This window comes from Mobula hypostoma, chromosome 17, assembly GCF_963921235.1.
Source record: "Mobula hypostoma chromosome 17, sMobHyp1.1, whole genome shotgun sequence".
Lineage (NCBI taxonomy): Eukaryota > Metazoa > Chordata > Chondrichthyes > Myliobatiformes > Myliobatidae > Mobula > Mobula hypostoma.
In genome coordinates, this window is record NC_086113.1 from 9,938,659 (window position 1) to 9,965,470 (window position 26,812).

Sequence of the window (26,812 nt, forward strand, 5' to 3'; positions counted from 1 at the left end):
CAGGACTAACGAAGGGTCTCGGCCTGAAACATCGACTGTACTTCTTCCTAGAGATGCTGCCTGGCCTGCTGAGTTCACCAGCAACTTTGATGTGTGTTGTCTAAAGAAGTAATAGATTTGAGTTCCTCCAGCATTTTGTGTGTATTAGAATGTAAAACGAGCTTTTCCTTGTAGCTTGGTACGTGTGACAATAATACATCGACTCCAATTAAAGGCAGACAAATCTCCAGGTCCCAGTGGCCTTTTAGGGACGTGGGTTGAGCCTGTGTGGAGAGTTATGGGATGGGTACAGAGAGTTATCGTTGGGGAGTTGAACCATGGCATTGGTGGTATTCTCAGGGTGTGAGTCCTCGGATGGTATTACGTAGTGCATCCCTGACACCACTCTTCAGTGGACCTCTTTCATTCTATCCACAGAATTTCATCATTTCGTAAATGAAAATTGTTTTGAGATGGTTAGGCTGCAGGGGGTGTATCGTGTGCAATTCTAGACCTGAAGACATGGGAGCAGAATTAGGCCATCTGGTCCTCAGGGGCTGCTCTGCAGACGGTCATATGCTTACTTCTGGTTGCTGTGCTATCGGAAGCTGGTGCTCCTATTGCTGGAAGACAATGCCTAGGAGATTCAACAGGATGTTGTCTGGATCTGAGGACTTTAGAGATTGGATGGGCTTGGCTTATTTTTCCTAGAGTGAAGGAAAGATACTCAAAAATTGTTTCTCATCAAAATCAGGAGGTCATTGGTTTAAGATGAGAGGAAGGAGTTTTAAAGGGGATGTGAAGGATACTTTTATTTTTACACAGGGAGTGTTGATATCTGGGATGTTGTGCCAGAGTAGGTGGTGGAATCTGATACAAGAGGCATTTTGACATAAACTTAAATAGTCAAAGCTCAGAAGCTTATGGTCCTAATATGGGTAAATTGGATTAGCATATATGGACAAAACATTTAGCATAGGTGTGGTGGGCCGAGGGACCTGTTTCTGTGTGTACGAGTCTGCGATTCTATGCTATTGATATTATAGGTCCTAACTTTCCTTGTGATATGAAGCTTCTGTTCGTACTCGAAATTTTGGTCATATGTTGAGAGTTTTGGTGAAAGTGGCAGCAGGGAGATTTTAAATGGAAACAGCGGGCTGTAGGGTTATTAAAACAAAATCTTCACACCATCTTAAAAGTTCCTTCCCCGCAGGCAGTTAATCTGAACAACCATTCTGGTTAGTCCTCCGCACCACTCTTTATCTGTTTCCTACTGTAACCACCTTAAACCACCTTTTATGATGTTGTTTACATTGTAAATGCATGCTGGTATTTATTTATTTATGCATATTCTATTCCTTATCCTTACCTGTACATAATACTTTACCTGCATTAGCTTTTATAATTTCTATATCATAATTTATTGTTTTATATAATTCTTTATTCTTTATAATAGTTCAGTGATGTTTTTTGTTGTGCGTCACACCTTGACCAACACATCACAGTAAATTCCCAATGTAGATGTATAAGGCAACTCAAGTTGATCATTGACTAAGCTCCAGTTCTAAGCAGACCTCCATACTGTTGCATCTGAAGAACTGGAATCACTCATAGGGAGTGGAATGAAAGTGACCCATCCAGAATCAGCAAGCTGCAAGGTTGGATAGTTGCTGTTCATTAAGGGGGCAGTTATGTTTTTTTATTTATTTAGAGATAGAGTACGGAACAGGCCCTTCCGGTCCAGTGGCAGTGTCGCCCAGCAACCCACCTGTTAAACCCTAGTTTAATCAAAGGACAATTTACAATGACCAATTAACCTAATCTAGTCTTTGAACTGTGGGAGGAAACCAGAGCACCTGGAGGAAACCTGGTGGGCACATGGTGGTCATACAGACTCCTTCGAGATGGCACCAGAATTAGACTCTGAACTCCAGAATGCCCTGAACTATAATATCATCACGCTAACTTCTACTCTACCATTAAAGATGGACCGAAGAGTTCTTTCTGCTTTATGATTCTCGGCTTGCCTTCTTGCTGAGTCAACCTTTAGTTTAAGAAACAAAGAACTGACATTGCTTTCTACTTCCAAATGCTTCTTTCTTGGCATTGTCTCCAAGTATACCAGCACAGACAGGATTGGGTTAGTCATACATTAAATCAGGCATGATCAAATGGCAGAGCATTCTTGATGGGCTGAATGGCCTAATTCAGCTCCTGTGTCTTATGGTCTGGCAACTCGTGTAGGCCTAAGACACACAAGCTCTTACGTGTGAGGTTTCTAGCACTATTCAGGGTTGTTTCAAGGAATGGCATTAGTTCTGCTTAGCAATCATATACATTATGTACTTCAATAATAAGTTTTGCTCTTAGCTTAGATAATCATTGTGTATCTTTTTATTATGAGTAGGGTTTAAAGAGTTGTGGGGGTGGCACTGCATGCCGTGAATGAAGAAAATTTTTGCGCGTGCCATCTTAGACTCATGTGACATAGGTTTGCCACACCTGCCATGGACCTTCTAGTAGGAGATACTTACAAAATGAATGTTGTTCTTTTTTTTCTTGTAATAAGTCATCCCCTCTGTTTTTCTCTCTCTCAGGTAGTGAATATGATGAAGAAGAGGTAGACTATGAAGAATCAGACAGCGATGAATCTTGGACCACAGAAAGTGCAATTAGTTCAGATGTTATTCTGAGCACCATGTCCATGGATGGAGGAGAAGAAAAGCCCTTTGCCTGTCCAGTTCCTGGGTGTAAGAAGAGATACAAGGTATGTGGGATGGACACAGTTAGAGATGAATAGTTGAACTAGACTGGGATGTTGAAGTACAATGAATGAACGTACTTTTCTGCACCTTGAGGCTGAGTTGCTAGCTTGATACTCAACCCAACATGGATGAAAAGCAGGCAAGGAGCTGGCTGGATTCGAAGCCAGGACCACTCTCCTCGAAGTCCAGTGCGGATGCTAATACACTATCAGCCAGCAAGAAGTACAATATGCATTTAGAAAAGTGTTCCTTTTATTTATGCACTCGTGAGCACTGTCCTGAATTTTACACCACAGGGATAAATTGCTATAAATGTTCACCCTTAAGATGCATTTAATGTACATTTTCAATATAGAACATAGAACAGTATGGCACAGGCCCATGATTTTGTGCCAACCTTTTTACCTACTCGAATCCTTCCCTCCAACGTAACCCTCCATTTTTCTATCATCCACTTGCCTATCTAAGAGTCTGTTAAATGTTCCTGATGTATCTGCCTCTACCACCACACCTGCCAGTGTGTTCCACACACTTATAAAACAACCTCTGACATCCCCCCTATACTTTCCTCCATTCACCTCAAAATTATGTCCCCTCATATATTGGGCTGTTAAATAGTAGAATAAAGTAATCATAAAAACAAGTAAATAATGCTCCAGCATCTGCAGATTTCCAGTGTGTTTGCAGAATCTCTTGTGTTTAAGTAAATAATATCCTGCAGATACTGGGATGTGTCCTAGATATTCTTGCGTAGTTGCAGTTTTATTTTGGATGTATAAAATGGAATGCAAAACTGTGTGACCATTGGTACTCGGCCTGATCCAGCTTTCTCAGTCTTTGATCACTACAGCACAGAAACAGGCCTTTTGGCCCATCTATTTCATGCCCAACAACTGAACCTTCTGGACTGGTCTCCAATAAGAGACTTTGTCAAAGGCCTTGCTAATGTGGGATTGCAGTAAGTGCCTTGCTACACACACTTCATCAACTTTCCTGGTAATCTCCTCAAGAAACTCTATAATTATAGACTGGTTGGACATGACCTACCACGCACAAAGTCATCTGCATAAGATTTCATGCTCTGGATGAAATCACCACCTCGCCTGTGTTAACACTTATGTTGGGTTTTTTTCCCTTAACCAACTAGTATTTATTCTTGCACTGGCATTACTCAAGTGTAATCGGAATATCGAGCCACTAAAGTCTGACCTACTCTGGAAAGCAGATTATCTTTAACATTCGAGCCTTAACACCTTATCTCCTTTTCCCCACATTTCATTAATAGCTTCGTTATCAACCCACTACCGAGCTAATATTATGGCAACTTATCTGTTCTAAATGAAGAGTCTGGGGTCAAAACGTCAACTGTTCATGCTCCTCCATAGATGCTGAGTGATCTGCTGAGTTCCTCCAGCATCGTATGTGTTACTTTAGATTTCCAGCATCTGCAGAATCTCTTGTGTTTATGAGGCCATCCGTTGGTCGGGTTGGTCATGGATGTTGTGTCCCAGCCATCTACGTGATAACGCGAGCCAGGGCAGTTTGATATGGGGAGAAGCTGTTTCCCATGGAGCGGGCTCCCCCTCTCCACACAGCTGATGAATCCAAAGAAACAGCAGAGACCAATGCAGTTCATCACCAGCAGCATCACTGGAGTTGCCAGTCAGAGTTGAACTCAACATAGGGCTGTCTTAAAGGACTTTAGCTCCAGGGTTTACTCCCGAAGCCTTCCCTGTGAGTGGGTGTAACGGCAAGGCAGCAGGTTTGAGATTAGAGTTTTCCTTCTCCAAGATGAGCTGCCAACCACAGCTGACAAGCCCCATCTGCCCAAAGCAACTGGTTTTAAGGCACCAGTAACCCACTTCTTCTCCTGTCAGTAAAAATGGTTCCACAAGGCGTAGTAGTGAAGCCATGGTTTCTCAAGCAGGGTTCCGTGTAGCATTTCATGGGAGGTTGCTAGGGGTTCCTCGTGAGATTGTGATTTAAAAAATAAACATCGTTTTTTGAACTTCACACAATGCATGATGCTAGTGCTCACAGTGGTGGGCACTGACCGAGCCCCGTCAGCGATCTTGTTAGATGTCTCTCAGCCCAGTGTGGCAGTGCGTAGTAAGACCATGTTCATTTGGTTGAGTCCATTCTCAGCTTTTAACACGAGATAGGGGAGACTGTTGATAATTGGTGAACGCTGTAATGTATGGGGGGGCAGTAGGCTGATAATTGGTGAGCGCTGTATTACATGGAGGGGAAGAAGGTAGGCTGTTGAGGAGCATGAAGTGTGTTTTCCAAGCATTGAATGGATTACCCTACTTGGGCTGTGTTGTCAGCCTCTCCCTCCTGAATTACCTCCCCTAGCTTCCTCTGACGAGCCGCTGACTGACTTATGAGAGCAAACAAACTCTACAGGTGTAGTAGAAAACTGGAGGGGAATTTTCATTCTACAGACGGTCCGCTGTGCCAATTTTTGAAGAGGAGGTGTGAGATGGAAGAGGAGTATTCTAGGCCTAGGCCTACGAACAATTCTGATAAGGTTAATGATGAATTACAATCTTCAGAGTCATTTCACTGCACGAGTGCAACAACAGATACAAAAGAAGTCTTTTTTTTACAAAACTATAAAAGTTGATTTGCACAACAAATACAGAAAGTACAAACATTAAGTATTTACAAGACAGTGAATAAATTCAAATTAAAATATGATCACTACTGTCTATAAAATGTTCGATTCCCGGGGGGGGGGGCACCACTGCTGGCAATCCTCCATTGTACCCACTGTGACCGTATGCTCCCTCTCCAAGGACAGCTGGGCACGGACGTGTCCTCAGAAGAGGGGCAGGCACTCGGCTGTGGCAGTGGCCTCAAATTTCCACCGCCTAGACCTGCGAATGGCCACCTTGGAAAAGCCCAGGAGCAAGCCCACCCATAGACCTCCTTGCAACCTGCTCCCTTCAGTACTGGGTACCCATTTAGAAGGAGGGCGGGGCTGAAATGCAACCAGAACTTGAGGAACAGCCCCTCCAGATACTCAAACAGGCTATGCAACCTCTCACACTCCATATAAGCATGGTACATAGACTCCTCCAGGCCACAGAATGGGGAGGTGGGTAGGATGTCAGTGAACCTGCTTAAAGACCTGTTGCACAGTACTGCCTAATGCAAGACCTTCCACCCTAGGTCCCCAATGTACAGGGGGAAGACGCCTGCATAAAGAGATTTCCATCGGGGACCTCCTCCACTGCCAGATGGTAAAACAGACCACCAAGCCGAGTCTGGTCAGCAGACACAGGCAAGGAAGTGAAAGGTGTGCAAGAGCGGTCCGTACAAGAAATGGGTTGGGGCATCATGGAAGGGCACAGTGGGCCTCCCCGCGAGGCGGCTCACGTTGTGTGGCACCCTCTGCCACGTGGTATCCTCTGCCACGTGGTATCGCCTGCCACGTGGTATCCTCTGCCACGTGGTATCCCGAGGCCTGGTCCAACAAGCACTTCTGGCACATCAGGTGGTGGTGCAGCCAGAATCTCTCCACTTCCCGGAGCCCCCTCGACACCCACCGTGATAGGATGGGGACCAATCCCACTCACACACTCACTGTCCCCCACCAGTACAGAGGCACCTTGTCTGGATGAGACTAGACCCCATACCCTCCACAGCTGTCGGTAAAAGTGAGGCAGCTCCCTCAAAGCGGCAGTGCTGATGCCATCCACTGGAAGCCGCCTGCCCTCTTGCAGGTAGTGTTCCCGGTGGAGAACGTGCACCACCAGTGCATGCCATCTCGGGGAGTGGTCGCTATACAGGAATCTCTGCAGGGTCCTGAGGCAGGGAGCCTCCAGCTGGGTGCGCACACACTTCAGTAACTGACTGCCCTCCGCAGTCACAAGATTCAGGACCCCAGCAGAGACCCAGTGCCTCCTGTTGCCCCAGAAGAAGTCCACCAGCCTCTTCTGTATCCTGGAGACGAAAGCAGTGGGCGGGACTAATCAGCCGGTACCATATATTTACAATGAAAACTACTTATCAATGGGTTTTACATGGACTGGTGATCCTATTCCATTGTGCCTAACTTACAAATGTAGCAATGGCTCTCGCGAAATTGAAAAGACACTTAACTACAAATCACAGCCATGTGACATGTAGAAGTACTGATTATTCTAAACGACTATTGAAATCTCAAGGCAAACAGATTAAAGCTTTTGAAAATAAAGTCACAGTCAGTATTTAGGCTCAGGGAGCAAGTTATGTAGTAACTTTAAGACCAGTTCACTGGAGAATGTTTAAAAATCTGTGTGAAAAACTGGACAAAGAGTACACCAATCACCTGCACCATACAGAAATTCGGTGGCTTAGCAGAGGAAGAGTTCTCAACAAGGTGTTTAAGGTGAAAGGTGAATTGAAGGAGTACTTTAAAGAAAATGGTAGGCCAGAATTTGCTAAGTGCTTTGAAGATAAGGAATGGCTGCAGAAACTAGTCTACTTAACGGACATTTTTCATCATAAGAACTGGTTTAACAAATCTCTGCAAGGCCCTGGAGAAAATATTTTGACTTAAAGTGACAAGATTCTTGGATTTAAAAGGAAACTGAATCTTTGGAAAAATCATGCAAAAGGAAATCTTGAAATGTTTTCACCTCTACTTCGGCTTGAGAGTGAGGAAGGGTATCAGAAAGTCTCGAGTCTTACTGAAAACCATGTGGAAGAACTGTAGAACAAAATTGAACATTTCCCCCCCCCCCCTTTCAACACGTGCATGACTGGGTGAGGGACCCTTTCTCTGAATCTTCTGTTCATCCTAAGAACTTGGCTTTGAGAGAAGAGGAAGGACTTTGTGAGAGGCACTCTGATCGTGCACTCAAGATGAGATTTACTGATCTGCCCCTGGACAAGTTTCGGATTTCTGTGAAAGAAGAGTATCCTGCCATTCATAAGAAAGCAATGAACATTTTGCTGCAGTTTTCAACTTCTTACATATGTGAGCAAGCTTTTTCTTGTTCAACAAGCATCAAGAGTCAGGATAGGAAACATCACATTTCAGTTGAAGGTGAAATTCGTGTGTGCTTATCTCAAGTTCGACCCAGAATTGAGAAATTTATATTGTTTGCCTTATGAGTTTTTTTAAATTTATGAAAGAGAAGGAAAGATATTAATTTCAAGAAAGGTAAGCTAAGTTTAATTACCTGTTTTTTTTCAAGAAAGGTTGGCTAAAAATTCATTCTTTACTCAGAAGAGCATTGACAATTAGTTTTGGATCATTATGTCTCCAGCTTACTGATCACACTAACATACTGTGAGCCCTAGATATAATAATTTTTATGCAGGTGTTCCCTGAAACCTGAAAATTATTTCAGGGGTTCCTCTGGGGCAAAAAGATTGAGAAAGACTGAGCAAGGCGACACATGAGGGCCAGAAGCTGGTCTTGGCTGTCAGAGGCTATTTGAGACGCACGGGATTGGGAGCATTGATAGGTAGTGGGAGCTTATCCCCCACTATCTCCCCCATCCCCCATACCGGCTAAGGAGCAATGTGTTTATATCTGCTCTTTATGTATCCCTTTGCCAGTAGTCATGTACTGAGTGAATAGTTCGGACTAAATAAGTACAGTCTTTCCTATATTACTCCCAGCTCCATGATTAATATCAGGGAGTATTTTCCCCCACAGTGAACATAAAATAACCTCTCCTTTTCTAACATTAGGCTGCCTCTGTATGCTGTTGTATCAGTTTTATAGAATTTGTCTTCATTGTGTCCTGAGGGTTATTAATACAGAACTACTCATCCATTGTACAAAGGATTTGTGGAATGAATAGTCCTACAATCCACTGGTCTGTAATCACTACTGATATCTGTCAAAGAAAGCAAGCTAACTGGATGACAGTGGCTTGGTACTGCAACTGCTCTGCACGATATTGCAAGGAACTATGTGCACACAGTTCAGCACATCAAAGAAACCAGCCTCCCTTTGCAGCAGGGGATCCACGGACCTCTTGGTTAATGGTTGAGGTCCACGGCATAAAAAAGGTTAGGAATTCCTGTTGTATGGACTTCTTTCTATATTTCTCACTGCCTCAGTAAAGCAGCCAGCATAATGAAAGCCCCCACCCACCACATACATTCTGTCTTCTCCCCCCTCCCATCAGGCAGAAGATACAGAAGCCTGAAAGCACATACCACCAGGGTCAAGGACAGCTTCTACTCTGTGGCCTTTCTCTTTAGGCCCAACACCGTGGGCTGTTACTTTTAATGGTTAGTACTATAACTGGGGTTTTCCAGGGATCGCCAGTGGCTGGGTCAGGATGAGTGAATTAGCATCTTTTCTGAATTGGCTAACTAAATTACTGCAATATTACTTAGGCCTCGAGGACTCCCAGTAACGCTGGAATCTTTGGTCATGTGTGAAAATGATATAATTATCTGAGTCCCAGCATTATAGAATTTTCCCCGAATCTATAAATGTTTTATCATTCTCAATGGAGGACTCAATTTACAAGCAACATCCTAGCCAGACCTCTGGCTTACTCCTTCTAATCTTCTGATTTCTCACACATTGGAATGATGTTCTAAATCAAAATCACACAATAAATGCCATCTGTTAGACCATAAGACATAGGAGCAGAATTAGGCAATTCGGGCCATTGAGTCTATTCCACTCTTCCACCATGTCTGATTTATTATCCCTCTCAACCTCATTCTCCAGCCTTCTCCCCATAACTTTGAATATCCTTACTACTCAATAGCCTGTCCACCTGGGCTGTAAATATACCCAATGACTTGGCCTCCACAGCCATTCGTGACAATGAATTCCACAGATTCGCCGCCCTCTTGGTAAAAAACTTCCATGTCCTTCTATTCTGAGGCTGTGCCCTCTTGTTTTAGACTCTCCCACTATAAGAAACTTCCTCTCTATGTCTACTTTGTCTGGGCCTTTCAATATTCAACAGTTTCAGTGAGATCCCCCTTCATTCTTCAAAGCTCCAGTGAGTAAAGGCCCAGAGCCATCAAATGCTCCTCATACATGAATCCTATCATACTCATGAACCTCCTCTGGACCCTCTCCAATGCCAGCACATTCTTTCTGAGTTAAAGGTGTGGGTAGTAAATTACAGTATTATTATCAAATATGTTTACCCCCCCCCCACATCACTTTATCTGCAACATTTTGCTTACCATATGAAGTATGCCCCTGCAAGTGGAAATTTGGAAATAACTATTGTTGAGGTTTCCAGATATAAAGCCATATTTTCATTCCAAAGAACCAGAAATGGTAGGAGTACAAATACTGAAACTGCGTTTGAAATTAACATGATGCTATTACTGTTCTGGGCATTCTGGAGTTGAGTTCAATTCCGGTACCATTCTGTAAGAAGTCTCTGTCCATCCTCCCCACTGAATGTGTGGGTTTTCCTTGGGTGCTGCGGTGTGTTCCTACAGTCAAAAGGCATACCGGGTAGGTTAACTGGACCTCATAAGTTATCCCGTGATTAGGTTAAGTTAATCGTAGTTGTGGGGGTGACGTGACTCGAAGCTGTATCACTGAATAAATAATAAAACTGTGCTGTGTCCTCGTGACAACATAGTAAACATTAAAGTGAGAACAAAACACGATCTGTGCAGCACTACAGATTAAGCCAAACTGTGGAAGTCGATACAAGTACAAAAAGCTTTTTTATCTTTTTGCGATTAGGTCCTTTGGTTTATGAGAATTTGGTTAAAAGTATACTGGTCTGAGTGAATGTATGGTAATGCTTGAGACTAAGGAGATACTGAAAAGTGGGAGCTTGTAAAGGCCTAATTCTTTGTTCAGGAAACAAACAGTCCACGGTGTTCTCCCAGAAAGATGATTTCCCTGGAGACAGACAAAACATCAAGAAGAGCAGCTTCTCCAACAAAGAAAAATCCCTCTCATTTACTACACCCTGTCTGCACTTTGTTTGACATCTCGTCTTTCCCTAATTGCCTCATAATTCCTGGTTTGCTTCAGGAGCCTCTCAGCCAGTCCAGGGAAGACTTAATGATAGGTCTTGGGCTTGATCAAATAGAGAAGGGTAACGATACAGGCATAGGGATCAGCACCATCCTACATTGTAGATGAGACTAGGACAAACAAATTAGAGAACACATTTGTATTCTAACATACAGTACCTGTATTATTCAAAGTGCTCAAAGAATACGCAGAATGATATACTTCAATACTTTTATTGACATAGCACTTTTAATGACCGCAGGATCCTGCAAAGTGCTTCACTGTTATAGTAGGAAAACATGACATTTACCGGTTCATAAACTTGAACAGAATGATGCGGCCAAATATTCTAAACACGAGATTCTGCAGATACAGGAAATATTTAGCTGCTGCCGCAAAATGCTGGAGGAGCTCAGCAGGTCGGGCAGCATCTATAGAGGGGAATAGCGTCCCGATGAAGCGTCTCAGCCCGAAACATTGACTGCTTCTTCCAATCCTGAGGCAGAGTCTGGGCCGGAAACATTGACTGTTTATTCCCATCCATAGATTCTGCCTGACCTGCTGTGTTAGAACATAGAACAATACAAGTCCTTCATTCCACGACATTATTGCAATCCTTAACCTCCTCAAAGATCAGTTTAACCCTTCCCTCCCACACTACCCTTCATTTTTCTTTCATCCATAAGAGGTACATGTGAATAATAATTCTATAATCTAGTCTAATCTAATACATATGAATAAATGTGGGGAAAATTGAGGCTTCCGAGCTTAAAATTACCTCTTCTTTGTGCTAACTGTGGACTGAGAGATTTAACCATGGTGAATTCCAGGTCAGGATAACACCTTCTCTAAAAAGGTGTTTTCTCCAGTCACTTTAAATCTCTGTCAACACACATCAAAGTTGCTGGTGAACGCAGCAGGCCAGGCAGCATCTCTAGGAAGAGGTACAGTCGACGTTTCAGGCCGAGACCCTTCGTCAGGACTAACTGAAAGAAGAGCTAGTAAGAGATTTGAGAGGGGGAGGGGGAGATCCAAAATGATAGGAGAAGACAGGAGGGGGAGGGATGGAGCCAAGAGCTGGACAGGTGATTGGCAAAAGGGGTATGAGAGGATCATGGGACAGAAGGCCCAGGGAGAAGGAAAAGAGGGAGGGGGGAAACCCCAGAGGATGGGCAAGGGGTATAGTGAGAGGGACAGAGGGAGAAAAAGGGGAGAGAGAGAAAGAATGTGTGTATAAAAATAAATACGGGTACGAGGGGGAGGTAGGGCATTAGCAGAAGTTAGAGAAGTCAATGTTCATGCCATCAGGTTGGAGGCTATCCAGACGGAATATAAGGTGTTGTTCCTCCAACCTGAGTGTGGCTTCATCTTTACAGTAGGGGAGGCAGTGGATAGACATGTCAGAATGGGAATGGGATGTGGAATTAAAATGTGTGGCCACTGGGAGATACTGCTTTCTCTGGCAGACAGAGTGTAGGTGTTCAGCACTGTCCTCTGGTTCCTAACTCCTCTGCCCTTGGGAACCATATCTCTTTCCTCATTTTGTCTAAGATAATGCAACTAGGTTTAAGGTGCTGGAATGATTTGTACTTGTTTGCTAAGTGTGGCTGTTCCTGCAGACATCTTCACTTAAACAGTGATTAAGACTACATCAGGGGTTTAGCTTTTATATGTTGCCAGTTAAGTACAACTGAGAATGGAGGTTTAAAGCAGTAGTTAATCTTAATGTTTCTTTTCGGACTGAAGGAAAATGTTTCTTTTGCTAAAAGTATTAACATATTTCTAACTGTCCTGTTGCTTTGAAAGCTCACAGTCCATTAAATAAAATGGGTAGTGGCCCCATATCTAAGAAAGAATGTTCTATCAATTGGAGAAGGTTCAGGGGAGGTTTATGAGAATGATACTGGGAATGAACAGGTTAACGTATGAGGAACATTTGATAGCTCTGGGGCTATACTCTCTAGAGTTTATAAGAAAGAGGGGGAATCTCATTGAAACCTATCGAATATTGAAATTATTTTCTGTTTATGTATTAAATGACTTGTGTTTCATTGTCCAAGTAAATGCCTCAAAAACTTCCAATCACAAAAATGTTGGAAGTTTGGCCAATAAAATGAGAGGGTTGGGTATATTTAAAGTGGAGATAGATCAGTTCTTGGTTAGTAAGGGTTTCAGAGGTAATGGGGAGAAGGTGGAAGAATGGGGTTGAAAGGGATAATAAATCAGCCAACACACATCAAAGTTGCTGGTGAACGCAGCAGGCCAGGCAGCATCTCTAGGAAGAGGTACAGTCGACGTTTCAGGCCGAGACCCTTCGTCAGGGCTAACTGAAGGAAGAGTTAGTAAGAGATTTGAAAGTGGGAGGGGGAGGGGGAGATCCAAAATGATAGGAGAAGACAGGAGGGGGAGGGATGGAGCCAAGAGCTGGACAGTTGATTGGCAAAAGGGATATGAGAGGATCGTGGGACAGGAGGCCCAGGGAGAAAGACAAGGGAGAGGGGGGAAAAAACCCAGAGGATGGGCAAGGGGTACAGTCAGAGGGACAGAGGGAGAAAAAGGAGGGTGAGAGAAAGAATGTGTGTATAAAAATAAATAATGGATGGGGTATGAGGGGGAGGTGGGGCATTAGTGGAAGTTAGAGAAGTCAATGTTCATGCCATCAGGTTGGAGGCTAACCAGACGGAATATAGGGTGTTGTTCCTCCAAACTGAATGTGGCTTCATCTTTACAGTAGAGGAGGCTGTGGATAGACATGTCAGAATGGGAATGGGACGTGGAATTAAAATGTGTGGCCACTGGGAGATCCTGCTTTCTCTGGCGGACAGAGCGTAGGTGTTCAGCAAAACTCCCAGTCTGCGTAGGGTCTCGCCAATATATAGAAGGCCACATCGGGAGCACTGGATGCAGTATATCACCCCAGCCAACTCACAGGTGAAGTGTCGCCTCACCTGGAAGGACTGTCTGGGGCCCTGAATGGTGGTAAGGGAGGAAGTGTAAGGGTTTGATAAATCAGCCATGATGACAGAGCAAACTCAATGGGCCGAATGGCCTAATTCTGTTCCTATGTCTTATGCTCTTATACTATATATCCTTCTAGTGTTGCAAGACAGGTTGAACAAGCAAATAATTTTGTAATAAATACCTGACAGAAACCTGCACGTTACAACAGAGGTATGAGTACGAAAGAGGTTATATCCAAGAAACACATTGGAGATGAAAGGTCTCAACCTGAAATATCGACTGTCCACTTCCCTCCATAGATGCTGCCTGACTTGCTGAGTTTCTCCAGTTCGTTTGGGAGCTGTTATAGTCAACTCCTCTACAGACACTGTTCCAGTTAGGGATGTTGCAAAGGCCAGAGAAAGAGTGCGGAGATATTGTCCTGAGGGTGGAGGTCTTCATTTGCATGGATAAATAGTAGGAGCTGGGTTGGGTTCTGCGGAGCATAGATATTTGAGAGGTAATTTAGACCATTAGACTTAGGAGCAGAATTAGGTCATTTAGCCCATCGAATCTGCTCCACCATTCTATCATGGCTGATTTAATTTCCCTGTCAACCCCATTTTCCTGCCTTCTCCACATAATCTCTGACACCCTTACTAATCAAAAACCTATCAATCTCCACTTTAAATATATCAAATGACTTGGCTCCAGAGTTGTCTGTGGCAATTCGATGGAGTTTAAACATTATGAAGGGTCTAGAGCAGGGGATCCCAACCTTTTTTTATGCCATAGACCCCTTCCATTAACTGAGGGGCCTGTGCACCCTAGGTTGGGAACCCTGGTTCTAGGGTCTTGACCTGCCTTTCTCAGCCTTTTTGCCCTGGAGGAACCCTTGAAATAATTGTCAAGTCTCAGAGAACCCCTGCGTAAAAATTATTAAATCTACAGTTCAAGGTACATTAGCGAGATTAGTAAGTTGCAGATATAATAATTCAAAAATAATTGTCAATGCTCTTTTGAGTAGAGAATTAACTTTTAGCCAGCCTTTCTTGAAAAAAGGTAGTTAAGCTTAACTTTCTTGAAGTTAACTTCTTATCTTCCTTTTCATAAATTTTTAAAATTCGTAAGACAAACATAATAAATTTCTGTTAAATAACTGGCTTAAGCCAAAATGGAATGTAATTTTTCTCAAGGTAGGCTCAATAGATTTAATACTTTATACTTTATTGTCCCCAAACAATTGATACTAGAACGTACAATCATCACAGCGATATTTGATTCTGCACTTCCCACTCCCTGGATTACAAATACTAAATATTAAAAATAAGTAAATATTAAAATTTTGAATTATAAATCATAAATAGAAAATAGAAAAATGGAAAGTAAGGTAGTGCAAAAAAAACCGAGAGGCAGGTCTGGATATTTGGAGGGTACGGCCCAGATCTGGGTCAGGATCCGTTCAGCAGTCTTATCACAGTTGGAAAGAAGCTGTTCCCAAATCTGTCCGTACGAGTCTTCAAGCTCCTGAGCCTTCTCCTGGAGGGAAGAGGGACAAAAAGTGTGTTGGCTAGGTGGGTTGTGTCCTTGATTATCCTGGCAGCACTGCTCTGACAGCATGCGGTGTAAAGTGAGCCCTAGGACAGAATATCGGTTTGTGTGATGTGCTGCGCCGTGTTCACGATCTTCTGCAGCTTCTTTCGGTCTTGGACAGAACAACTTCCATACCAGGTTGTGATGCACCCTAGAAGAATGCATTCTACGGTGCATCTATAAAAATTAGTGAGGGTTTTAGGGGACAGGCCAAATTTAAATAATTGTAAACTGATTTTAATTAATGCTATTTACAGCATGAAAATTTATTGATAATGTTGAATAGTAAAAGTACTAAAAACCATAAGCCAAAGCAATATGAATGGAAATATAGCCTAAGACACAATTTTATACAAGACTTTGGAAAAAATATTTTCTTACTAAGTGACATGATCAAGCTCAGATAAGAGGGCTAGCATGTGAAACCTGTGCTTGTTTTTTGATGCACAAATACTCAATTCTGGGTCAAACTTAAGATGAGCACACATGGATTTCACCTTCATCTTCAACTGAAATGAGATGATCTCCAACCTTGCTGTTGATGCTTGTTGAACAAGAAAAAGCTTGCCACACATGTAAGAAGTTGAAAACTGCAGCAATATGTCCATTGCTTTCCTGAGAATGGCAGGATACTCTTCCTTCACAGAAATCCAGAACTTATCCTGGGGCAGGTCAGTACAGCTCATCTTGAGTGCATGATCAGACTGCATCTCACAAAGTACTTCCTCTGCTCTCAAAGTCAAGTTCTCAGGCTGAGCAGAAGATTCAGAGAAAGAGTCCCTCACCCAGTCATTCACTTGTGTTGAAAGCAAGGAAAAATACTGTTCAATTTTGTTCTGCGGTTCTTTCACGTGATTTTCAATAAGACTTGAGACTTTCTGATCCTTCCTCACTCTCAAGCCCAAGCAGCAGTGGAAACATTTCAAGATTTCCTTTTGCAACATGATTTTTACGAAGATTCAGTTTCCTTTAAATCCAACTATTTTGTCACTTGAAGTCAAAACATTTTCTCCATGGCCTTGCAGAAACTTGTTCAACTGGTTCATGTGATGAAAATATCTGCTAAGTTGGCTAGTTTCTGCAACCATTCTTCACCTTCAAAACACTCAGCAAAATCTGGTCATACTATTTCCTTGCAAGTACTCTTTCAGCTCACACCCTGTTGAGAATAATTCCTTTGCTAAGCCACCAGATTTCTGTATGTAGCCGGAGATTAGTGTGCTCTTTGTCCAGGTTTTCACACAGTTTTTTAAAGTATTCTCGAGTCTTTGTTTAATAAAGTTAACCGTTTTTGTAGCATCATCCAGAACTATTTTCATTTCATCTCCAAGAGTTTTTGACATCAGCATCCCTCTGTGAAGAAAGCAGGATGCTGTGACAACGTCAGGATTTTCTTTTTTTTACAAGAGAAACTGAACCTCTCATGGAGCCAATCACTGATGGGAGTATTTAATCGTATCCATTGAGAGTACTGCTGCTACACGAGTCGCGCCTCGGCACCCCGGAAGTGATGGCGTCTGACACCACCAGTACAGGTAGCAACACAGTTGCTCCAAGACAGACCTTTTGTTTCCAGATATGAAGACAAAACATTAAACCTATCTTGGTCTTTGCTTGTTTCAGGCAGCTCTTTGCATAAGAAAGTGTTTTCTTGAATTTCACCATCATTTACGAACCTTACAAATGCTACATTTGTGAAACCTGTTGAATTATCAACCTGGATAAAGAAGCTTTTGTTTTTCAGTTTATCACTCAAACCCTCTTCAGCATCATGTGACATGTCATCAATATGACGACTTATTGTACTATTAGAGAGTGGCTACCTTCTCACCGGAACTAAAATCTTCAAGAGCCCATTCTCAAGCTACTTTATGCGGACAACTGTGCTTTTCTTATGCACACAGAGGATGCATTACAGGCTGCAGTTTCAGTTCGCCAAGGCTGCGAGGGCTTTCGGGTTAACAGTCAGCCTGAAGAAAACAATGATCTTCCATCAGAAGCCCCCACGTGGCGTTTACAACCCACCTCGGATCACCATCGATGACCACTCTCTCCCCATGGTTGAGCAGTTCACCTGCCTGGGCAATCTACCTCTCCAACAACGCTATGATATTAAGAGACATTGTCAATCGACTCACCAGAGCTAACAGTGCATTCGGACACTTCCAAAAACGTGTAGAGAACCACCAGCTGCATCTGTCCACGAAAATCCAGGTGTTCAGGGCTGCCATCGTCACAACACTAATAATATGGCTCCAAAGCATGGTCTTGTACCAGAAGCAAATCCGGTTGCTCGAGCGCTTCCATCAGCGTTGCCTTCGCTCCATCATGGGAATCAGCTGGCAGGGTCAACAAGGTCCTGGAGAGGACTCAACTTCCAAGCATTGAAGCCACTTCACTGCTCAGGCAGCTCCGCTGGCCAGGTCACGTGTCCCGCGTGGACAACTCCAGGTTACTGAAAGCAGCACTCTACGGAGAACTCTCTCAGGGCGAGTGAGATCGTGGTGCCCTGCGCAAGAGGTACAATCACCAACTTAGGCAGCAGCTTAAGTTTGTGACACGCTGATCTATGAAGCAGCCAAGGATTTTGAGGAATCCCGAAGAGCAACTGCTGAGAAGAAGAGGGAGATGCAGGAATGATCCTCCTGCCCAAGCGCCCGAATCCCAGTTGTTATTTTTTATAAGGTGCATTCCTAAGTTGTTTGCCACAGACGAGGCACAATGGAATAGGACAACTTGGACCACCAGTCCATGTAAAACACATTGATAAATAGCTTTCGCTGTAAAGACAGACTTTTTTTTGTGTCATTGTTGCACTAGTAGGTAGTGAAATGACTCAGAACTGTAATTCAAAAATCAGACCATCAGACATGTCTTGCAAAACACAGGAGTTAATAAAATATAAAATGAGTGAGTCTATTCAATGCTTGGAAAACGCACTTCACACTCCCGATCAGGCTACCGTCCTCCCCTCAGTGCAATACAGTGCTCACCAGTTATCAACGGCCTCCCCTATCTTGCATCAAAAGCTGAGAATGGACTCAACAGAATAAACACAGTGATACTGCGCCCTGACATTCTGGGCTGAGAGACCTCTAATGAGGTTACTAGTGGGTCTGCTGAGTCGCTGCCCTCCACTGAGATGGCTAGCATCACGCTTTGCATGAAGCTCGAAAAACAATGTCTTTTTTTAAATCACGATCTTTCGTGGAACGCCAGTTGAGAAACCCTGGTCTAGACTCTAGACAGAGTGAAACAGAGATTGAATGTATGATGAAAGAAGGCTGCATCATTTCAGAAGATTTTCAGACAGATACCTGAAGAAGAAAAAGACACAGTAAGAACCCGCCCTTGCAGACTATACACATACCACATGGAGCCAAAAAAAAACACATTGTGTTGTAACAACAAACGATAGATGGAAGAACTCAGCAGGTCGAGCAGCATCTCTGGGAGGAAAGAAGCAGTCAACATTTTGGGCCAGAATCCGGCGTCAGGATTCAGAGTGGAGAAGTGAGAGATAGCCAGCACAGAGACGAGAAGGAAAGAGACAAGAAAGAAATGTGAAGTGATTGGTATACTGAGAGCAATGTAACATGACAGGCAAGTAGTGTCAGGTAGAGAAGATAAGGGAGGTAGGGAGGGTGAAGTTGTAAACCTGTGAAAGGTGAATGATAGATGGAGGTGGACAAAGAGAGAGGAGGGGAAAGAAAAACCCAACAAATGGAGCAAGGTGGGCGGAGAGAAGTGTGAAGATGGGAAACGGCTGCTGGAGGGAGATATGCAGAAACATCAGTGATCATCTCACCTCTCCATTCCCAGTGTTGATGCATCTCCTTGATCCACAACATCAGCATTGTCTATCCTCCGACCGATGATGGTCGACCCGCTGAGTTCCTCCAGCAGATAGTGGATTACCCCAGATTCCAGCAGCTGCAGTCTCCTGTATCTCCTGAGTTGTAATAACTCTGATTTTCTACTGTCGGTGTAATAAAGAGAATCAAATTAAATGTTTATTCTATTAAACTGGGGATACGTTGGAAAAATTAAAAGGTGGCTCAAAGCTTCTACTTCATTGTTGTAAGACTATGAAAGAGTTCCCTAGTACAATTATTTAGACTCATGACCACTTGATCTACCTCATTATGATCTTGCGCCTTATTATTTACCTGCACTGTTATTTCTCTGTAGCTGTTACACTTTATCTTGCGTTGTTATCGTTTTACCTTATTCTCCCTCAATGCACTGTGTAATGATTTGATCTGAATAAACAGAATGCAATACAAGCTTTTCACTGTATCTCAGTACGTGTGACAATAATAAACCGGTACCAATGCTTAGGCTGGTTGAGTAGTTTGCAAATTTTTCTTTCAATTTGGAATAACACTGGAAATTATATTTTTTAAGACCATAGACATAGGACCAGAATTAGGCCATTCAGCCCATCGAGTCTGCTCTGCAGGATAGTGTGTTGCCTCCCAGGTGCTATGGTCCAAGATGTCTCTGAGCGGCTGCAGAATATTCTGGAAGGGGAGGGTGAACAGCATAGGCAGGAGAGCGGTAGATGTCCTACACAGTAAGTTTAGGGAGTTAGGAAAGAGGCGGAAGAGCAGGACCTCCAAGGTTCTAATCTTGGGATTACTCCTGGTGCAACAACCTAGGGAAGGTCAGAACAGGAAGATGGCACCAGACGAATGAGTGGCTGAGAAGATGGTGCAGGGGGCAGGGTTTCAAGTTACTGGATCATTGGAACTTTTTCTGGGAAAGGGGTGATCTGCACAAGTGGGAAGGGTTGCACCTGAACTGGAGGGGAACCTATATCCTGGGAGGGAGGTTTGCTAATGCTATTGGGGAGTGTTTAAACTAGATTTGCAAGGGGATGGGAACCGAAGTGAAGAGGCAGAGGATGGGGCTTTGGCAGCTTGTAGGGAGTTGGTGAGGAAGGAGAGGCAAATGATAGAGCAAAGATGCACTGAGCCAGACGATTTGAGATGTATCTATTTTCATGCAAGGTGTATTATAAACAAGGCGGATGAACTTGGACCATGGATCAATATGTGGATCTATGACATTGTGGCCATTACAGAGACTTGGATGCCTCAGGTGCAGAATCGGCTGTTGAGTGTGCAAAAAGGGCGGGGGGGGGCAAAAGAGGTGGGGCTGTGGCACTGCTAACTGACTGCAGAAAAGGAGGAAGTCATGCTGGTGGAAGTCAGAAACAGGAAGGGGGCATTAACTCTACTGGGTGTTTTTATAAACCACACTCACCCAATAGTAACAGAAATATCGAGGAGCAGATGGGAAGGTAGACTCTGGAACAGTGCAATAATAATAGGGCTGTTTTAACTTCCCTGATATTGACTGGCATCTCCTTAGAGGAAAGAGTTTGGATGGGGTGGAGTTTGTTAGGTGTGTTCAGGAAGGTTTCCTGACACAATATGTAGATAAACTAACTAGAGGAGAGGTTGCACTTGATCTGGTATTGGGAAGTGAACCTGGTCAGGTGTCAGATCTCTCAGCGGGAGAGCATTTTGGAGTTGGTGATCACAACTCTATCTCCTTTACCATAGTGTTGGAGAGGGATGGGAGCAGGCAGTTTGGGAAAACATTTAATTGGGGTAGGGGAAAATATGGAACTTGGGAGCAGATGTTCTCAGGGATACAAGGCTGAAATGTGGCTGAAATGTTCAGAGAATATTTGCATGGCGCACTGCATTGAGGCAAGGAAAGGATGGTAGGGTAAAAGAACCATGGTGTACAAAGCATGTAGAAAATCTAGTTAAGACGAAAGAAAAGCTTATGAAAGAGTCAAGAAACTAGGTACTGTTAGAGCTCTATAAAATTACAAGGTTGCCAGAAAGGAGCTTAAGAATGAAATTAGGAGAACTAGAAGCGCAGATGAGAAGGCCTTGGTGAGCAGGATTATGGAAAACCCCAGGGCATTCTACAAGTATGTGAAGAGCAAGAGGATGAACCGTGTGAGAATAGGACCAATCAGGTGCAATAGTGGAAACGTACGCATGGAGTCGGAGAAGGTAGCGGAGGTACATAATGAATACTTTGCTTCAGTGTTCAACAGGGAAAAGAACCTTGGCAATTGTGGGGATGACTTACAGAGGATTGAAATGCTTGAGCATATAAACATTAAGAAAGAGGATGTGCTGGAGCTTTTGAAAAGCAGTGTTAGATAAGTTGCCAGGTCCAGACGAGATATACCCCAGGCTGCTGTGGGAAGCAAGGGGGGAAGATTGCTGAGCTTCTGGTGATGATCTTTGCATCATCAATAGGGACGGGAGAGGTTCCAGAGGATTGGAGGGTTGCAAATGTTGTTCCCTTGTTCAAGAAAGGGAGTAGAGATAACCCAGGAAATTGCAGACCAGTGAGTCTTACTTCAGTAGTGGGCAGATTGTTGGAGAAGATCCTGAGAGGGAGGATTTATGAGCGTTTGGAGAAACATAATCAGAGTTGTGATAGTCAGCATGGTTTTGTCAAAGGCAGGTCATGCCTTACGAACCTGATTGAATTATTTGAGGATGTAACAAAACACATTGATGAAAGAAGAGCAGTGGATGTACTGCATATGGATTTCAGTACGGCATTTGATAAGGTTACCCAAGGAAGGCTCATTCAGAAAGTAAGGAGGCATGGGATCCAAGGATACCTTGTTCTGTGTATCCAGAACTGGCTTGCCCACAGAAGGCAAAGACTGGTTGTATTCTGCATGGAGGCCAGCGATGTTCCAGAGGGATCTGTTCTGGGACCCTTCCTCTTTATGATTTTTATAAATGACCTGGATGAGGAAATAGAAGGGTGGGTTAGTAAGTTTGCTGATGACACAGAGGTTGGGGGTGTTGTTGGTGTTCTGGAGGGTAGGTTACAGCGGGACGTCACTAGGATGCAGAACTGGGTTGAGAAGTGGCAGATGGATTTCAACTGAGATTGAATTGAATTTATTTAAATCTTACGTCCCTCCCACAACATGAGGGAGTAAAAATATTTGCATTATCACTCCGTTGCAATTTACAGACATGTGAATATAAAAGTCTAATGGCTTGTAGAAAGAAGCTGTCCTGTAGACTGTTGGTCCTGGCTTTAATAAGTCTGAAGTGGTTCATTTTGGTGGTCAAATTTGAAGACAGAATATAATATTAACATAAGACTCTTGCAGTGTGGAAAATCAGAGTGATCTTGGGGTCTGCGTCCATGTGATGCTCAATGCTGCTGCACAGGTTGACAATGTTGTTAAGAAGGCCTTTGGTGTGTTATCTTTCATCATCTGTGGGATTGAGTTCAAGAGCTGTGAGATAATGTTACAGCTATATAAGATATTGGTCAGATCCCACTTCGAGTACTGTGTTCACTTCTGGTCACCTCACTACAGGAAGGGTGTGGATACTATAGAGAGTGCGCAGAGGAGATTTACAATTGGAGGGCAGCCTTATGAGAATTCGTTGAGTGAACTTGGCCTTTTCTCCTTGGAGCAACGGAGGATGAGAGGTGACCTGATAGAGGTGTATAAGATGATGAGAGGCATTGATCATGTGGATAGTCAGAGGCTTTTCCCCAGGGCTGAAATGTCTAACACAAGGGGGCATGGTTTTAAGGTGTTTTGAAGTAGATGCGGGAGATGTCAGAGACAAGTTTTTCACACAGTGGTGTGTCATTGAACGCACTACCAGTGACGGTGGTAGAGGCGGATACAGTAGTGTCCTTTAAGAGCCTCTTAGGGTGCATGGAGCTTAGAAAAATAGAGGGTTATGCGGTAAGGAAATTCTAGGCAGTTTCTAGAGTACATTACATGGTCGGCACAACATTTTGGGCCAAAGGGCCTGTATGTGCTGGTTTCTAAGTTCTACCCCAGCATGGATGATTTCAAAGTAAATTTATTATCAAAGTGCATATATGTCATCAAAAACAACCCTGAGATTCATTTTCTTGCGGGTATATTCAATAAATTGATACTAGAATAATATCCAGAGTAGGATAATGAAAGACTGCACCAACTGGGCATTCAACCAGTGCGCACAAGACAACAAACTGTACAAATACAAAAACAAAAATAATAATAAGTAAATAAGCAATAAATATCGAGAATATGAAATGAAGAGTCCTTGCAAGTATTATCCTTCTCTACCCCATTGTCCTGCCTTCTTCCCATAACTTTGACACCCTTTCTAATTAAGAACCTGTCAACCTCTGCTTTAAATATCCCCAATGACTTTGCCTCCACAGCTCTTTGTGACAATGAATTCCACAGGTCCATCCCCCTTTGGCTGATGAAATTCCTCCTCATCTCCGTTTCAAAAGGATGATGTAGGACCCCCTGGTCCTAGACTCCCTCATTCTAGGAATGCTCTCCACATCCACTCTATCTTGGCCTTTCAGTATTTGATAAGTTTTAATAAGGTCCCCGCTCATTCTTTTAAATGAGAAGAATAGATGATATGGTTTAGAACTGTGCTCAGACTCTTTTTAATTTTGTGCCTTTTAAATGGAATTGCAACTTAATTCTGCTTTGCTTTCTCAACAGAATGTAAATGGTATAAAATACCATGCCAAGAACGGGCATCGGACCCAGATACGCGTCCGCAAACAGTACAAATGCCGCTGTGGGAAAAGCTACAAGACTGCACAGGGTCTGAGGCACCACACCATTAATTTCCACCCTCCAGTATCTGCTGAGATCATCAGAAAAATGCAACAATAAACATATATGTGTAAAATCTATCCTATATACATGCATACATAAATATGTATATTTGCTGGGTGGGCTGTAACAACAAATCCAGTGCTTCACCGGCAATTGCAAACCAAGACATCCTCTGTAGGATGGGTTCAGCAACCTTTCAAACACTACTAGTTTCAGCTTTTTTAAAGTGTGTGCTTCATTTTATTTGTATCTTTTAGAATGATGTATCTTTGGACTGTAGGCAACATGCTTTTGTACACATGCTCATAGTACCTACAATCCATTGTTTTACATAAGGTGCTGAAACATTTTGTCAAGTTTATATGCTGCCAATGTTCACATTTCATTATGTTTATATGCAGTGAATCCATTGACTTATTTTATAACTGTTGTATCTTCAATGAGTTCTTTTTATAATTTATAATTTTATTGCCTCGATACATAACCCAAAGCTGGCTGACCAAAGTGGACCCTATAAGATGTAAAATGCTTCTGATTATTTTGAAGATGCTGTGGGAGGTTTAACATCCAGTGTTAGTGTAATATAGGTTATCTATCTGGCTGCCTATTATAAATCTTTCCTAATTTCTTCATCCATTGTCTACAAAAATAGATTTTAAAAATAATAGAAAGATACGATGTGCTTTCAGTCTGAAAATCACTAACTTCTTTCTACAGATATCTTTAAAAAAAATCACTTATTTCTTTCTATAGGCCTAGTTTTAAAATAACTCCACCGTCTGCAACTTGTTCCAGGCATCATTATAACCTTTTGGTTCACATCAGCAAGCATTTCTAACTGTCAGTGTGGAGTAATTTTGTGCATATTTAGTACAGTAAAGATACATCAGTGTGGGAAATATGTTGACGTTTCCGCTGTATGTAAAACTACAAATTTACAAATTTTTATTAAAATTATTAAATGAGAGAGAGATGTGCAGGGGCTTTGCACATTACTTTTTCAACAAAATACATATTTTTTTTTAATTTTCCCCCCTTCCCCTTCCCTTCCAGGAAATATCTGGTAATTTGTTCTTTTAAAATATATACTTTTCCTGTTAAATACCACTTTGAATACATTGTTCTGTCATGTGGAACTGAACAGCTTTGTCCGAGTGGATGAAGCTTATAAGCACTTTGTAGTTACTTGTTGCAAGTAGAGTTAAATATTTCTCTGTTGCCAATTCCTGCAACCATTGTGCCTACATGTGCCTGTGGTTGTCAAGGAAAAGCATATTAAGGAGGTGGTTAAAGGATTTTTTTTTTAAGTTAAGCCTCCTACTTATGGTTACTGTATTTTTTTCTTTGAATTCCTCTTGTATTAATAAGCTCATCAATGCCTTTTAACTGAAACTCACTGCATTCCATCTGTAATAGTTAAGCTTTCAACATGGTATCCCAGTGCCACACTTGAAGTACATTGGCCTTTCCAGCCTTACAGATGGTGAAGTGTTCGGCTCATAGAGCAAGGATAAAATTTGGACCTTTCTAGTCTCGTTGGCTTATTGACAGGAGATCATAATAGTGTGTGACCTTCTTGGTACTGCTCAAATAAAAATGGAAACAGCATTTTGGATGTCAAAATACTCAAACTTGTCATCAATGCATGTAAATTCTTGATTAATAATTCCAATAATTACTTTCTACAAGTATTTACTTCTACCTTGTGGCAGTATTAAGAAACATATATTGATGGGGTTACTTTGTTGTGTATAGCAAATTGTATCGTCAAGTCTGTAAAGTGCGCTCTAAATTATATTTTTCATATGTTCTATGGGGAGGACATAATGTTACTTTATTGGAAGTAAGGTAGAGGTGTGAGCAATTGAAGGCAACCAGATAAATCACACACAAAAAGCTGCTTTCTAACTGTAAGAAGTCACAATTAAATAAAAATTCCTTTGAATTAATAACTACTTGTCACATCTTCATAACAGTAATGTTTAATAAGTGTGGTTTCAGATTGCACAATTCAAGATTTCTTAATGTCATTTCCAGTACACAAGTGTATAGGAGAATGAAATAATTGTTACTCTGGATCTGATGCAGCACAAAAAAAAACAAAATAAGATAAAAACACAATAAATATAAATACATTAGATAGCTTATATACATAGAACAATTGATATGTTCATAAAGTGACACTAAGAAAAGAGTGTATTTAAGGTGACTGACAGGAAATGGTAAAGTGGTGGTTGGGGATGTGGCGTGGTGGGTTAGTGGGTAGAGGTGGTAATTGGGACATTCCACTTGCATTTTCCCTCTGATTATGGGGTGAAACATATCAGTGCTCCCTTGCTATCCACATATCGGAATGGAATTTTAAATTACCACTCAGGAAATTTTAATCCTGTGCGCCAGGTTGTGTTTCTCACGCAGGATTTCTGGGGGAGAACGATAAGCTCAACAGGCACAAAAGCTGAATTGCTTCACAGCCAGCAAGCACCTCAACACAGAGTGGCATTGGGGACTGACCTCCAGATCAGGCCATCCTTTCACTGATATTGTGCCCAAGATGCAACATGAGGGACGTAGGGGAGGGGTGAGGAGGAGCTGGAGGTAATTGTGTGGATAGGTGTGCACAGGGATAAGGAAGTTGGAGGTGGGGGAAGGGAAAAGAGGGAAGTTGAAGAGATGAAGTAAGGCCATGTGGGAGAAATGTATGGGGATGCCAAAGGTGTAGGTGTTGGGGAGGAAGGGGGAAGCTGTGGGGTTTAGAGGAGGTTTACGAGAGCTTCTGGGAATGGAATGGTTAATGTGTGAGGAGTTGATGGTTCTGAATATTGAAAGCCTAGATAGAGTGGATATGGAGAGGATGTTTACAATAGTGGAGGAGTCTCAAACCAGAGGGCACGACCCCAGAATGTAAAGGCATCCCTTTAGATCAGAGAT

General features: G+C 42.7%; 1 protein-coding gene across 1 annotated transcript in view; it reads left to right on the top strand.

Moving 5' to 3' along the window:
* Nucleotides 1–25,831, top strand: part of jazf1b (JAZF zinc finger 1b) — a 247,664-nt gene extending 221,833 nt beyond the window's left edge. The window contains exons 4-5 of the mRNA XM_063069538.1: nt 2,577–2,746; nt 23,762–25,831. Of these exons, the coding sequence (XP_062925608.1) occupies nt 2,577–2,746; nt 23,762–23,938 (347 nt within the window). The 3' untranslated portion in view covers nt 23,939–25,831. The remainder of the gene's footprint in view (nt 1–2,576; nt 2,747–23,761) is intronic.
* Nucleotides 25,832–26,812: the final 981 nt, after the last annotated feature.